General features: G+C 47.7%; 1 protein-coding gene across 5 annotated transcripts in view; it reads left to right on the top strand.

Moving 5' to 3' along the window:
* Positions 1-2,898: 2,898 nt before the first annotated feature.
* Positions 2,899-13,622, top strand: part of FER1L5 (fer-1 like family member 5) — a 54,931-nt gene continuing 44,207 nt past the window's right edge. For 3 of the 5 annotated variants that reach the window (XM_047744511.1, XM_047744509.1, XM_047744512.1), the window contains exons 1-9: positions 2,899-3,070; positions 4,953-5,005; positions 5,415-5,506; positions 6,242-6,350; positions 7,910-7,964; positions 8,401-8,510; positions 10,951-11,079; positions 12,133-12,195; positions 12,937-12,987. In XM_047744511.1, the coding sequence (XP_047600467.1) occupies positions 2,986-3,070; positions 4,953-5,005; positions 5,415-5,506; positions 6,242-6,350; positions 7,910-7,964; positions 8,401-8,510; positions 10,951-11,079; positions 12,133-12,195; positions 12,937-12,987 (747 nt within the window). In that variant the 5' untranslated portion in view covers positions 2,899-2,985. Of the gene's footprint in view, positions 3,071-4,952; positions 5,006-5,414; positions 5,507-6,241; positions 6,351-7,909; positions 7,965-8,400; positions 8,511-10,950; positions 11,080-12,132; positions 12,213-12,936; positions 12,988-13,622 lie in introns of those variants that run through there. The other 2 variants (XM_047744510.1, XM_047744513.1) reach the window with 2 other exon arrangements.

The raw sequence follows: 13,622 nt of genomic DNA, 5'->3' as shown, positions 1-13,622 counted from the left end.
ATTCTCTCTCTCTGGCACATATCCCGGGCCAAGCTTCTGCTCTTTTTCTATTTATTCTCCCATCAGTGCTTTGTAAGAATTCATAATTTCCCTCTGCCCCTGTTCCTTCCTTAGCACATCACTCTCACCGTTTTTCATTCTTCTCTATTTGGGAGGGGATAAATGATATCTTCTTGCATTTCTTTGATTATGTTTTTTAAGATTTTATTTATTTATTTAACAGAGAGAGACAGCCAAAGAGGGAACACAAGGAGGGGGAGTGGGAGAGCGAGAAGCAGGCTCTTCGCTGAGCAGAGAGCCCCAATGTGGGGCTCAATCCCAGGACCCTGGAACTATGACCTGAGCCAAAGGCAGATGCTTAACAACTGAGCCACCCAGGCGCCCCCATTTCTTTATTAATGGGCTTGATTTTTTTTAATCTCTCTCTTTCTCTCTCTCTTTTTTAAAAGATTTTATTTATTTATTTGACAAACAGAGATCACAAGTAGGCGGAAAGGCAGGCAGAGAGAGTGGGGGGGGGGGAGAAGCAGGCTCCCCGCTGAGCAGAGAGCCCGACGTGGAGCTCGATCCAAGGACCCTGAGATCTTGACCTGAGCCAAAGGCAGAGCCAAACCCACTGAGCCACCCAGGTGCCCCTCTCTAACTTTTTTTTTCTTTTTTTCGTTTTGAATCCATTTTGGCAAAGTGATAAATGGTATCTCACTAAATTTCTTTGATTATTAAAGAAACTGATTTTTTTTTTTTGTTTGTCCATTTGAGCATTCACCGGTTATAAACTTTCCCTCATCTTCCTTGGGAGTATTAATCTTTTCCTTTCTAAATTATAAAAGCTCATGGTTGGGGCACCTTGCTGGCTCAGTCGGTGGAACATGCAACTCTTGATCTCGGAGTTGTGAATTTGAGCCCCGCGTTGGATATAGAGATTACTTTAAAAAAATAAAATCTTAGGGGACCCTGTGTGGCACAGTTGGTTGAGTGTCCAACTCTTGGTTTCAGCTCAGGTCATGATCTCAGGGTCGTGGGACTGAGACTGGTGTCAGGCTCTGTGCTAAGCTTACAGACAGCTTGAGACTCTCTCTTCCTCTCCCTCTGCCCCTCCTTCCCAAAAAAGATAGATAGATAGAGGATAGATAAAAAGCTTTTAAATTTTCTATTTAAAAAATTCTCACTTTAAAAATGCTAATATTCTGGACATTAGGTATGTGGTATATGTTCCCTACTTTGGTATTATCTTTAAAGGTATATTTTTCTGCACAGAAATTTTAAATATTCTGCAGTCAAATCTATCAGCCGTTCCCTTTCCAGAGTTTGCCTTTTATGTCATAATGCTTAGTTTGGAAAATCATGAACAAAAGCAAAAACTTTGTGTTGTGTTTAGATTTTGAGAAAAACTGTCAGAAAGAGCATTTTCTTGTATATCTGCCGCACCAGAAAGCAACTATAGCACCAAGATCCCAAGACGGCTTTTTGCTCTTTAAAGACCATGTTTCTTTTAGAAGGCATAATAAGTGGAGCACCTAGGTGGCTCAGTCAGTTAAGCGTCTACCTTCAGCTAAGGTCATAATCCTGGGATCCTGGGTTCAGGCCCTGCATCAGACCTTGGATTAGGCTCCCTGCTCAGTGGGGAGTCTGCTTCTCTCCCTGCCCCTCACTCTGCTTGTGCTCTCACTCTGTCTCTCTCCCTCTCAAATAAATAAAATCTTAAAAAAAAAAAAAGGCATAGTAAGCTTACTGTTCTGTTCTTTCATTAACTAATATACATTTTTAAAACATCCACTAATCTTCCTGCTATTGGATAAGATGTAATTTATACAATATTCAAAACTGAAGCAAAACAAAAACAAAAACAAACCCTTAGTGTAGATGAAACAAAAACAAGTGACCCAGCTCCATCCCCCTGATGAGGGGCCTTGAGAGCTATCAAGATGCCACAGCAAATTATATTGACCTTGAGATTTTTTTTTAAACCTTAAAATTAGGGCACCTGGGTAGCTCAGCAGTTAAGCAGCTGCCTTTGGCTCAGGTCATGATCCCAGGTTCTGGGATCGAGGCCCACATCCGGCTCCCTGCTCTGCGGGAAGCCTGCTTCTCCCTCTCCTACTCCCCCTGCTTGTGTTCCCTCTCTGTGTGTCTCTCTCTGTCAAATAAATAAAATCTTAAAAAAAAAAAAAAGACATTAAACCTTAAAATTAGCTGGCATAAAAGCTCATTAATTAAAAATTCATTTCCCTTTGTTAAAGAAAGACTCATATTTGGACTTAGGCTTCCTTTAGGAAAAAGGAGGCCTGGGGGGCTTGGGGAGCTCAATGGTATTAGTGTCCAACTCTGGGTTTCAGCTCAGGTCGTGATCTCAGGGTCATGAGATCGAGCCCTGTGTCAGGCTCCATGCTCAGCATGAAGTCTGCTTAAGACTCTCTACCCCACTGCCCCAAACCCCTGCTCTCTCTCTCTCTCATGTAAATAAATAAATCTTCAAAAAGAAAAGGAGGCCTACATGTTTGCTTATACATTAGGAAGGGCTTTTCCTGAATTGTCCTTGAAATGGTCTTTGATTTCCTTATTCCTTTCCTCACATCACCTCACCTCTCTTATTTTTTTATCTAAATTGTGGGACTTTGGCAATGATTCACTCCAGATAACTTGCTTATTTATATAAAGAGGAAAGACTACCCTTATACCTGATCGTGAGATCAGAGGGACAGTGAGAATAAGAAAGAGAAAGAAAGAGGAAACGCAAAGCAGCCAAATTATTTTGTTTGTACAGGCCTGGTCACCTCAAGCCACTTGCTTCATACTCCTGAATTTCTCCTGTCGTTCTCCTCCTTTCCTTTCCAGAACCAAGAACCAACCACCTTTGTGACATCACTTCTACCGCTAAGCAACAGGTCTAGGGTTCTCCTCACTCTGTGAGCCCTAGGAGAACGTTAACCCAAGGTGCTCCAAGAAGGAGGCTCTGCTGCAGAGGGAAAGAGGGGGAGGACAGGCATGCTGCGGCTGGTCGTGGATTCAGCTACGATTAACCCGCCCCTCAGCCCCCCACCCAGACCCTGTGTGACCGCCTACTTCCGAGGTGAGAGCCAGACTCCGGGATGAGAGAGATGAGCCCCAAGAAGCAACATGCATTCGGTGAAAAAATAGACTTCCTGGGGCCTAAAAGATGCCCTGTATGACAGAAAGGCAGGGTAGATATCATCCAGTTCTTTTGAAACTTAGCTTTATTGCCATTATTTCTCCTGTGAGGACATCTCTGCTTCTCATTTTTTCCAGGGGAATGGCTACGGGGAAAAGAGAAGATAAATACTTTCTGAGCTGCCTCTGTGAACTAGGGCTGTGCCACACATTGAGGTTTAAAAAAAAGAAAGAAAAAGTACCTGCTTCACAGGCTTGATGTGAGGATTTTAAAAAAGATAATGTATGTACAGCTCTTATATAACCTCCTATAGTAACTGTTGGTTCCTAAGTGACCTTTACAGCCATCAAAGTCTTTTCATGAACATAGCAATTTTTGCTCCTCACAACAATCCCATGAGGCAAATGAGGCAAAATTTATTGTCTCCATTTTTTATAGGTAAGGGAAAAAATGTCCAAGAAGGTTGGCGGGTGAAAGGATTTAGGAGAAAACACGCAAAGAAATCAAGAGTGTCTCCAGAACACAGAGCTGGGAGTGGGAATGGAGGAAGGGTAAGAAAATTGACAGTCTGCTGATGGCAAGCAGAGGGAGGTGGATAATGGCGAATGAGGTTTCCAAGCATGTGCGGGGACTGAGAAAATTGGGGCCGAGAGAAAGAAGGCACGGTTGTTTCTGTAAAAGATATGGAGTAAAGAATGAAGTTCCTTAATTTTTTTCTGTACTCACTGAGTGTGACAACACCCCCGGGAGAATGGACATTTGGGACTCTAGGCTCACAGGGCAATCCATATGTGTTTATGTCCCTAGATTTAGAGAGGCACAGTGGACATTCCATGTGTCTGCCGTGAGCCAGGGAACAGGCTGAGTCTGAGCCTTCTTTCCTACCATCCCATGGATGTGATCTTTCTCCTCCTAGAAATACCTCTTACAAAGATGCCTAAGTCCCTGACTCTTGGGTTTGCCCAGAGATTTACCTATAAATTCTTATAATTGAATCATATTTTTTATTCCCTTTTCACCTTTCCGAACCCCTTTTCCCTCATATACCATCCACTACCCTGCACTCCTCCTGACTTCCTCACAGGTGCATGCTTGCACACACTCTGTCTCTCCCTCTTCCACATTCTTTCCTTGGGAAGAATCTCTAAGTAGTTGAGCAATTTAGAGGTTCTTTGCAGGGCTATTTTGTGAAAGATATTTGTGGATGAGGAACTTACAACCCATTAGAGATGTTTTGGCATGTCTTAGGATCCACTAGGCTTTGTGCTCTGGTAACAAAGAAATCTTGAGATCTCAATGCCTTAACACAGTGAAAGTTTACTTCCTACACCAAATCCTGCATCAGGGGGGCAGTCATCTAGGGTGGCTCCCCCAAGCAGTGGTTTAGGGACCAACTGCTCACTGCTCGTGGCTGCAAAGTCATCCTGGCACCACCCTGCCCACAGATGGTGAGGATGGTTGTGTGGAGGAGGGAGAGGAAAAGCGTCATGGGAGATTTTTAGGACCTACTCGTGGCAGTGGTGAAAATCACTCCCACGTTGCATTGGCCAGAGTGAGTCTCCAGGTACCACCTGGCTGCAATATGGCTAGGAACTACATTCCAGGGAAGAAAATGAAGTGAATGCATTATCTGTCATGTCAGATGATGTTACCCTTACAAAAAGTGAAAATTTTGAAATCTCCAGAGTAAGAATCCGTGTCATACCACATCTGCGAACATGGACTTAAAGTGTTCCTGGAGTCCTCCCTCTCTTTACCACACTTAAACCTAGACTTTGAAATATTTCCTACCACCAGTGACAGCCCCTTGGTATCTTTGCAGATATCAAGAGGAGAACTCATGAAGCAGAAGGGAATAACCCCATATGGAATGAGGTAAAACCCATCAGGACAAACGCAAAAGAAGCAATGACTACCCCAAGAGTGAGGTTGGGTCCTGGCCAAGCTCAGAATTCTAGAGAGAGGCCAGGGAGTGGCATAAGCTTTCCCCAAGGGTCTCTGGGCCTGAGAGTAGCCCCCGAGCTATATGGCTGTGCGGGCCTGAGGCCCATAGCTGTTCTTGGCCCTTCTCCTCTACTCTGGGGATGGACCATGATAGGGCCCATCTTGTCCAACCTGGTGGTCCTGATGTTCCCAGAAACCTGAAGTAGGGACAGGTCTCTCTTGAGGGAGGTTCTCCAGTTCAAGAGAAACACAGCCCGTTCCCTGCATCTTTCCTTATTTTCTGGAAGGTTGGGAAGGGGAAGGTGGAGGACGGATGCTGACCTCTCTGTGCCTCCCACAGACCCTGATCTGGTACCTCTGGGACTGCCCCCTACAAAATGACTCTTTTCTGCAAATCATCCTTCGGGACGTGGGCGCAGCAAAGAAAGACAGGTGAGGCAGAGAAAGGCAGGAGGTTGTCTCTCTGACCAAAGCTACAGCACTTGCTGCAATTCCTGGCTCAAATCCATAACTTACTCGGGTGGCATGGACAAGAATCCACTCCAGCCAGCTAATGGGACCAAAAAAAAAAAAAGTGCCGGGGAGGGGAGGTGTATGGGAGGGTGATGGGGCTGGGAGGGCAGAGCAACCAGAATCAGGAACCTAGGAAGCCAGGGGCAGTTGTGCCTCTTCTGAAGCCACAGGCTCTTACATCTCTGCATCTCTTTGCCCAATCCTGGCTTCCTGTCATGGCCCCATTCTAGTGCCCAGCGGAGACCAACACCCAGCTGAGACTGAATCTATAGCATCCCAAGTCAAAATTCCTAGGACGGGGAATCTGATTGGCCCAGCTTCTATCAGATGTCCCATCCCTGGTCCAATTGGTGGTTACTTGGGACTGTTTCCATTCAAGAGTAGTGTAGGAGAAGAACTCCTGGGAAGGGGCTGAGCAGGGCAGAGCCAGTAACTGGGGCACACACTTCTCAGAGCCCCAAAGTCATTCTCAGAGATGTGAGAGCCCTACATCTTCTGGTGGGTTCTCTACATCATTGTGTCCTTCCTGCGGCCTCTCTCCATGGGCAGCACAGCCCGTAGCAGAGAAAACCCTCTCTAGATAAAGTCATGCCTGGGACAGAAGACACCCTGTCCCCTGACTTTGGATCTCATACATGTTCCTCTTCTCCCCAGATTCATTGGGCTGGCCACAGTACTGCTCTGGCCCTTGGTGAAAAAACCGAGTGAGGTCCTTTCTTTGAAGGACTTGAACCTGCTTAACCATCTCATGCTGTCCACAAATGTGAGTTGGGCCCCAGGAACAGTGGCTGGCAGAGTGGGGGCAGCCAGTGAAGCTAGGTGACTCCATGTTAGCAGAGGCCCAGTGACCCCACCAGAGAGCACTTCCTTTCCTAGGAGGCCTCATCACACTGCCAGCATCTCCCTGACCCCCCTATCCCACCATCCATCCTCCTACCCACCCTCCCATCCCATATCCATCCTTTTAGATTGATTAGTCAATTGTCCATTGGATGACAGCACCTGTGTTAGGCCTGGGATACAAAACTGAATGAAGACCATGGTCCATTAGAGTAAGCACACTCTCAGTGACAGTGCTCCAGCACAAGGGTCAGGAAGGCTAGGTCGCTGGGGACAGGAGGAAGTGAATGATTCCATGTGGGAGGTCACAGAAGGCTTCATAGAGGGCATGATTAAGGTAAATGGAAACAAGCAAAGACCAACCAGTGGAGGAGAAGCAAAAGCTATTTATGCAGAACTGCCAGAGCAGCAGTATCAGCCACCATCACTCGCATTTTGGCAAAGACTCAAAGGCAGATAGAGGAGGGGAGAAGCTATACAGTGGAAGCAGGGTAGGCTCCCAGTGTGCCCTGAATGGGAAGCCGTTGGTCAGGGGAAGCTGTAAGTGGACCAACTAGAAGCCAGGCATCCCATGTGATTGCTTAAAGGTGTGTGTTTGGCTTTCTCTGGCTGGTCCTAAGTGGGAAGAAGGGACAAAAATTAGGGAAGCTGTCAGTTGTGAATCAAGTCCTCTATCAGTTGGGGCCACACAATTGGAGCCAATTGTGACAGAGGCCATTGTTTGAGGCGTACTCTGACTTCTACAAGCTGACTTAGAGAGAACAGGCTGGCTTCCTGGGTGGGTTATTGCAGATTTGTTGGGCTGGTTTCCTGAATTCATGGCTGCAGACTGTGGGTCAGAGTTCCATTTTTATATAAGGTCTGGTCATTGTCCATTTGTTTATTCAGTTTCTCAAGGGGCATGAGTTTGCAACACAGATGGGAAAGGAAGAGAATCCCAGACAAGGGTGTGAGGTACATGGGTGAAGGCTGGAGGGAGAGAGAGGCAGGCTGTTGGTTCGGGGAGGGTAGGTTGCTGTACTGCGGTGACACAGGGGTTGGGAGGATGTGAAGGTGGTGGTGGGATTGCTGAGGCTAGCTGAGACCAGGGGCCAGAGGTAAAGGGCTTTATGGTCTATGCTGGTGAGTTGTGATTTTACTCTGATCAGTTAGGGCACTTTTTAGGGGGCAATTCTGGCAATGGTCTAGAAGTAGGATGAGTATGTAGTCAGACACTTGGAGGAAGGAGGTCAATTAAGAGGTATTTGCAGGAATCCTCTCTTGAGGTCAGGAGATGTTGAGCTAGCAGAAGAGCTGTTGGCATCAGTGGTTCTGGGCTGGTCCCAAGTCCCCTCTCCCTCTCCTCCCTACTCTGCTGTACCTCCTTGTCACCACTACTGCTTCATGTCTCTAAACCTATCCAGGCTGGGCAAGTTTCCAGTGTTAGGACTTGACCAAGGATTGCAAGATCTGGCTTACAGCCCCCTTGCCTTTGCCTTGCAGTGCACTGTCACCCTACATGTGACCCTTGAGAGAAAACAGTATACATCGAAATTAGGTATGTCCTTGGGACTTACCCCTGTTCATCACCAAACATAGCTGGATAGGCTCTTTGGGACCTTTAGGACCTATCCCTTGAGGCCTACAGAAGGAATGTGACCAGGTTAAAGTCTAGAGGCCAATCTCCAGATACCTGGCTGAGTTTTCCACTTGTCGTCTCTAGACATAAGGCCAAGCCTCCAGTGTGCTGCAGAGGGAAGCAAAGATGGCCATTTCCAAGAGCCCTCATGTGTAGAGTGTGGGGCCCAGGGTTACTGAGGGTAAGAAGGGGCCCATGGGAATGTTCTGGAGAGGATATATGCCCCTTTCAGGACTTTTAGGCCATGGTTTTAGTCAGAAGCTAGTCAATGGGGATAGAACAATGAAATGGGCATAATGCCTCAAAGCCTCCCTAACGCAGCCTCTGAGGGCCCACCCAGATTGTGTTTCCCCAGGTGATGACGACCTCCTGGGCCCAAGTGCCCAAGAGGTAGCCAGGCAGAAACTGATGGTCCCTGGCTCCGGCATGCCCATGGCTCTGTCCTCGAAGCCTCAGCACTTTCAGGTGAGGATTCTGGGCTGACTTACCTGACACTCATTGTGATCCCAAGCTGTCCCCGTCTCCCTGCAAGGTCGTGGCAGAGGGCCAGAGCTACAGGTCCTCAGAGCCTCACTGCTTCCCCTGCTCCTCCCGGGCAGTTCTGAGCCACTTCTGCAGGAAACGGAAGCTAGAGATAGCTCCGGGGCGGCCACAGGAGGCACTGTTGGCTGTATGTATACCAATAGGCCCTGGCAAGTGCTGGGGAGGCAGAATGAAAGACCTGGAAGAGTCCTCAGGATTGTTGGCAACACAAGGCTAGCCATGTGCAGGGCAAAATGAGCTGTATGGGAAGGGCTGAGGAGAGTTCTGCTATGACTTCTGGAACCCTCATCCCATGGCTCAGCAACTTCCCTCTGATCTGTAACTTGTAACCCAATATTTCTGCTACACCTTCACCTGCTCTCCAGCCTGCCACCTGCCAAGGAGACTGGGTGTTATTCTTAACTGCCTTCTTCCTCACCCTATCCCCTGCAGCCAGTCAATGGCCAAGTCCTAGCTCTTAATATCACCCAACTGTCCCCACCTCTCCATCACCACTTCACTTCCTTGACCTGAGCCACCACCATCGTGTCCCTGGACCACTCATAAGTTCTTCCTGAACTCCCAGCCTCCAGCTCTCTCCTGTCCATCCTTCAGCCAATGGGATCTTTCAAAGATGTCGTTCTTACCATGCCATGCACCTGCTTAAAAGTGTCCTTAAAAATAAGGATACCCAGGGCGCCTGGGTGGCTCAGTGGGTTAAAGCCTCTGCCTTCGGCTCAGGTCAGGATCCCAGGGTCCTGGGATCAAGCCCTGCACCGGGCTCTCTGCTTAGGAGGGAGCCTGCTTCTTCCTCTCTCTCTCTCTGCCTGCCTCTCTGCCTACTTGTGATCTCTGTCTGCCAAATAAATAAATAAAATCTTTAAAAAAAAAAAAACTTAAAAAAAAATGAGGATATCCATGACAGATGGTAGCTACACATGTGGTACCACACACATGTGGTAAGCATAGTATAACATCTAGTTGTCAAATCACTATGTTATAGGCCTGAAGCGAATGTAATATTGTATGTCAACTATACTTTAATTTTAAAATATAAAATACAATGAAAATTTTTTAAAATGAAGATGCTCTTAATGTCCTCCGGACAAAACCCAAACTCATTACAATGGCTTCCCAGGCCCTTGATAACACAAGCCTACCTCTGCAAGCCACTCTGTCTCCTGCCTCTGCCCTTCCCCACCCTGCTCTAGCATCCTGGGCATCTTGCAGTCCCCATTCTCAAGCCTTTCTCTCTAGCCGCTAGGTCTTTGCACATGCCGTTCCTCCTTTGGAGTACCTTCCTTTCCTCTCCTCTGGACCCCATCCCTTTTCATCAGGCTAGTTTGCCCAGGATAGAAGGTCATCATGCCCAAATTACTGCTTTTCCTCTGTCCTAGAGGTTAGGGCAAAATCCTGACGTGAGACCTATTTGCCTGGTTTGGCCCACTCTTGTCTCTGAGGGTCCAGCTGCACGCGTATCTATCCCTGAAGGGTTGCTGGACTTGCTAGAGACACAGGACACCTCATGGAAAAAGGCCGAGCCACAGCTTGAGCTGGGAGAGCTGGATGTTGTTTACTACCCACAGTCAGATGACAAGCTCCCACGCCTGTGCCCTGCTAGCCATGGCCATTTCCAGTTCTTTCTCCCCCTAGGCCTCATCCAGCCAGGGTCTCTCCTGCGCTCTGCATTGCTCTCCCCCTCCTGCCTTCTAGTTTGAGGCTCAGATGTCATAGCCCCTTTACTGAGGCCCAGGAAAGTATATAAAGGGGAAGAAGAAACTGCAAATCAGAGAGTCAACCACAGATTGGAGATTCAATGGCATGGAACTTTAAAACTCTCAATTCTCTGAAAAGATCATAGATAAAAGTAAAAAACAAAACAAGGGTGCCTGGATGGCTCAGTGGGTTAAATCCTCTGCCTTCGGCTCAGGTCATGATCCCAGGGTCCTGGGATCGAGCCCCGCATCGCGCTCTCTGCTTAGCGGGGAGCCTGCTTCCTCCTCTTTCTCTGCCTGCCTCTCTGCCTACTTGTGATCTCTCTCTCTGTCAAATAAATAAATAAAATCTTAAAAACAAACAAAAACCTGGGAAAGATTAGGCTTCATTTCTGGATTCTGTAACAAGCCCATTGCAATTGAAAACTACTAAGTAACACAAGATGAAAACAAAGCAGTGGAGGGGACAGTTCCCAGAAGAGGAAAAGAGGAGGAGCCATGGCCTTCCTAGAACTTACCTTCAGGCAGGAGGAGTCCAATTCTCTGTGGGTCTCCTTCCACCCCAGTAGATGCCTCTTATCAGAACACTTTGTTCTTTTAGAGGAGAGTCCCTGTTGAAGAAGGGGGCCCAGACCCCTACCTCAGGTGCCCCCATATTCCCCCCATAGGTCCGAGTGAAGGTATTTGAAGCCCGACAGCTCATGGGCAACAACATCAAGCCGATGGTGAATGTGGTCATTGGAGGCTACCAGTACAACACGAGGATCAAGATGGGAAACAACCCTTTCTTCAACGAGGTGGGCTGCATGTGCCCTTTAGAACTGAATGGGGCAGTTGGGCCAAGGGGGGCAGCCAGGGGCTAGCTGGGGGCTGGGCATTTCCTGCAGGCATCAGGCAAGCTTGCTTCTTCCACAAACATTGGCTGAGCATTTACAGAGAGCCAAGAACTGCTTGGCACTGAGAATACAGACAAAATCATTTGAAACCTCCCATTGGAGGAGCCAGCAGTCTTTGGGGTGGTTGGGGGGGGGATTGGCCTGTGAACACATAGACTATGATAATGGCGCAAAACTGGGGTTAACAGATCTGGGGGCACTGTTAATGCAGGCCCAGACCATTACATCTTGCCACTGCTGAAGCCCTAAGCTATAGCATTGGGCTGATCACAGTTGGAGGTCCATAAATACTCACTGAATTAATTGGTAAATAGGCCAATAGATAATAGCATGGTGAGAGTAGGGAGGAATGGGGAGACTCCGGAAGAGCTTCCAAAACCTTGAAGGAAGAGTCTACCAGGGAAAGAGGGACATCATGGAGAAAGAAAATTCAGGAAAAAGCAATAGTGTCTTCAGAAGCCTAGAAACAAGAAGTAGCAGAACTTGGCAGAACAGTAGATATGGCTGCGGTCAGAGGGAAGGCTGCAAAATGCGCTGGGACCCTGTCACAGATGGCACTTGGGAGCCATGGAGGGAGTTTAGGAGGAGAGTGATGGGGCCAGGTTTGCATTTAGAAAAGATGGTTCTGGCTCAGCAGAGGCTGGAGGTGCAGTGGACTGACAGGGCAATCTAGAAGGAGGCAGAGGCTCGGGTCTGTATCCCAGGCAGCTAGCTAGACCTTGAACCGCTCTTGACAGATGCTCCTGGAATCCCCTGCCCCTGCGCTTTACCCTAGCAGAACCCCCTCCAGGAGCCTGGCAGGCCCCTGCTTCTGGAGGAGGAGCATGAGCATGAAATGGGCAAGAGCTGGAGAAGAAGCATTCTAGTCTGAGCCTTCAGACTAACCGAGTCCTTGGGTGAAGTGGTGGAAGGAATATCATCCAACCCCTCCTACCTCCTTTCCCTCTGCTTCAGATCTTCTTCCAGAATTTTTATGAGGTACCTGCTAAGTTATTTGATGAGACCATCTTAATCCAGGTGAGGAGCCAAATAAGGTAGGCCCACCTTCTTATCCCATCTCAATTCTGGAAAGGACTTCAGCCTCTCCACCCCACCGTTAGAGCCAGTCACTTCAGATGGTCCTTCTGACCCCAAGGCACAGACTCTACCTCCTTCATCACTCTCCGGCAGCCCAGACTCCCCATTCATCCATTTAACAAATCCTATGGAATCCCAACTGTTAGACCCTAAGCTGGGCCCTGAAGGGAAGAAAATAGCCCTTCCCATGTGCCAGGATTCCCATGCCACCAAAGAATCCTCAAATGTCCCCTCAACATGGGACATTCCATTCCCCAACCAGTGGGACCCCAGTAACAGTGATGAACCTGTTTATCAGGTGCCTTCTGTGTGCCCAGCACAGGGCTAAGGAGAACAAGAAGGTCTCCCCCTTGAAGAGTATGCATGGTCTTGGGAATACAGGTACATGGTAACCTATCAGGACAGCGGGTAGTGGAGAAAATTGAGTGCAACACTTTGCTTTGGGCTGACCTTCGGGTTCATCAAATGAATTGGACCCTCTGATCAATCTCCTCATCAGTAGAATGGAACTAAAATTCTGAATCTCACAGGGTATTAAGAAATCAGTGAGAATTAGAAGGGAAAACCTTTGTGGAAGCATGAGTCACTAGGAAGTATTGAGCAAATCCTAGAGAATCCCTACAAGTCCTCCCACAGGGGTGGGAGAAATGGGGGAGGTGAATAACTGAGATCTTTCTGCAGGTGATGAATTCCACACTGATGAGATTCAACTCAGAGATCGGGAGATTCCAAGTGAGCCCTGGATGAAGGAGGAGGTTTGGTGAAACAGTTATAGAGACCCACCATGGGCCCCATGCCCAATTTTAGGGGCAAAAACTTGAATTTTCAGGCAGAAATATCCAGATTTGGATCCACCTACGAAATGGGTTGATTTAAACAAGTTATTCAGAACCTCTACTTCTTCATCTGTACAATGGAATTGATGATATTCTCAAAGTACAGAGTCCTTGTAAGGATGAAAGTGTGTCCCATTTATGGAAGAGCTGGGTGCCATGTCGAATTCCCCACACTTAAATACTATCGGCACACTTCAAATCTCTGCCTCCAGGAAATGGAAGCAGAAAGTCTAAAAAGGCAGAGAAACACAGAGAAAATTGCCGCCTATGAGAATAGAATAAAAATGTTTGCTTTGGGGGCTCCTGGGTGGATCAGTGGGTTAAAACCTCTACCTTCGGCTCGGGTCGTGATCCCAGGTCCTGGGTTCGAGCCCCACATCGGGCTTTCTGCTCGGCAGGGAGCCTGCTTCCTCCTCTCTCTCTGCCTGCCTCTCTGCCTACTTGTGATTTCTCTCTGTCAAATAAATAAATTAAAAATTTAAAAAAAAAAATGTTTGCTTTGGAAAGACACAGGCTGAGAGAGGAGGAAAG

This window comes from Lutra lutra, chromosome 9 (genome assembly GCF_902655055.1).
Source record: "Lutra lutra chromosome 9, mLutLut1.2, whole genome shotgun sequence".
NCBI classification, from domain to species: Eukaryota; Metazoa; Chordata; class Mammalia; order Carnivora; family Mustelidae; genus Lutra; species Lutra lutra.
The sequence above is the reverse complement of the archived record's forward strand: the minus strand, read 5'-3'. Positions and strand labels throughout refer to the sequence as shown.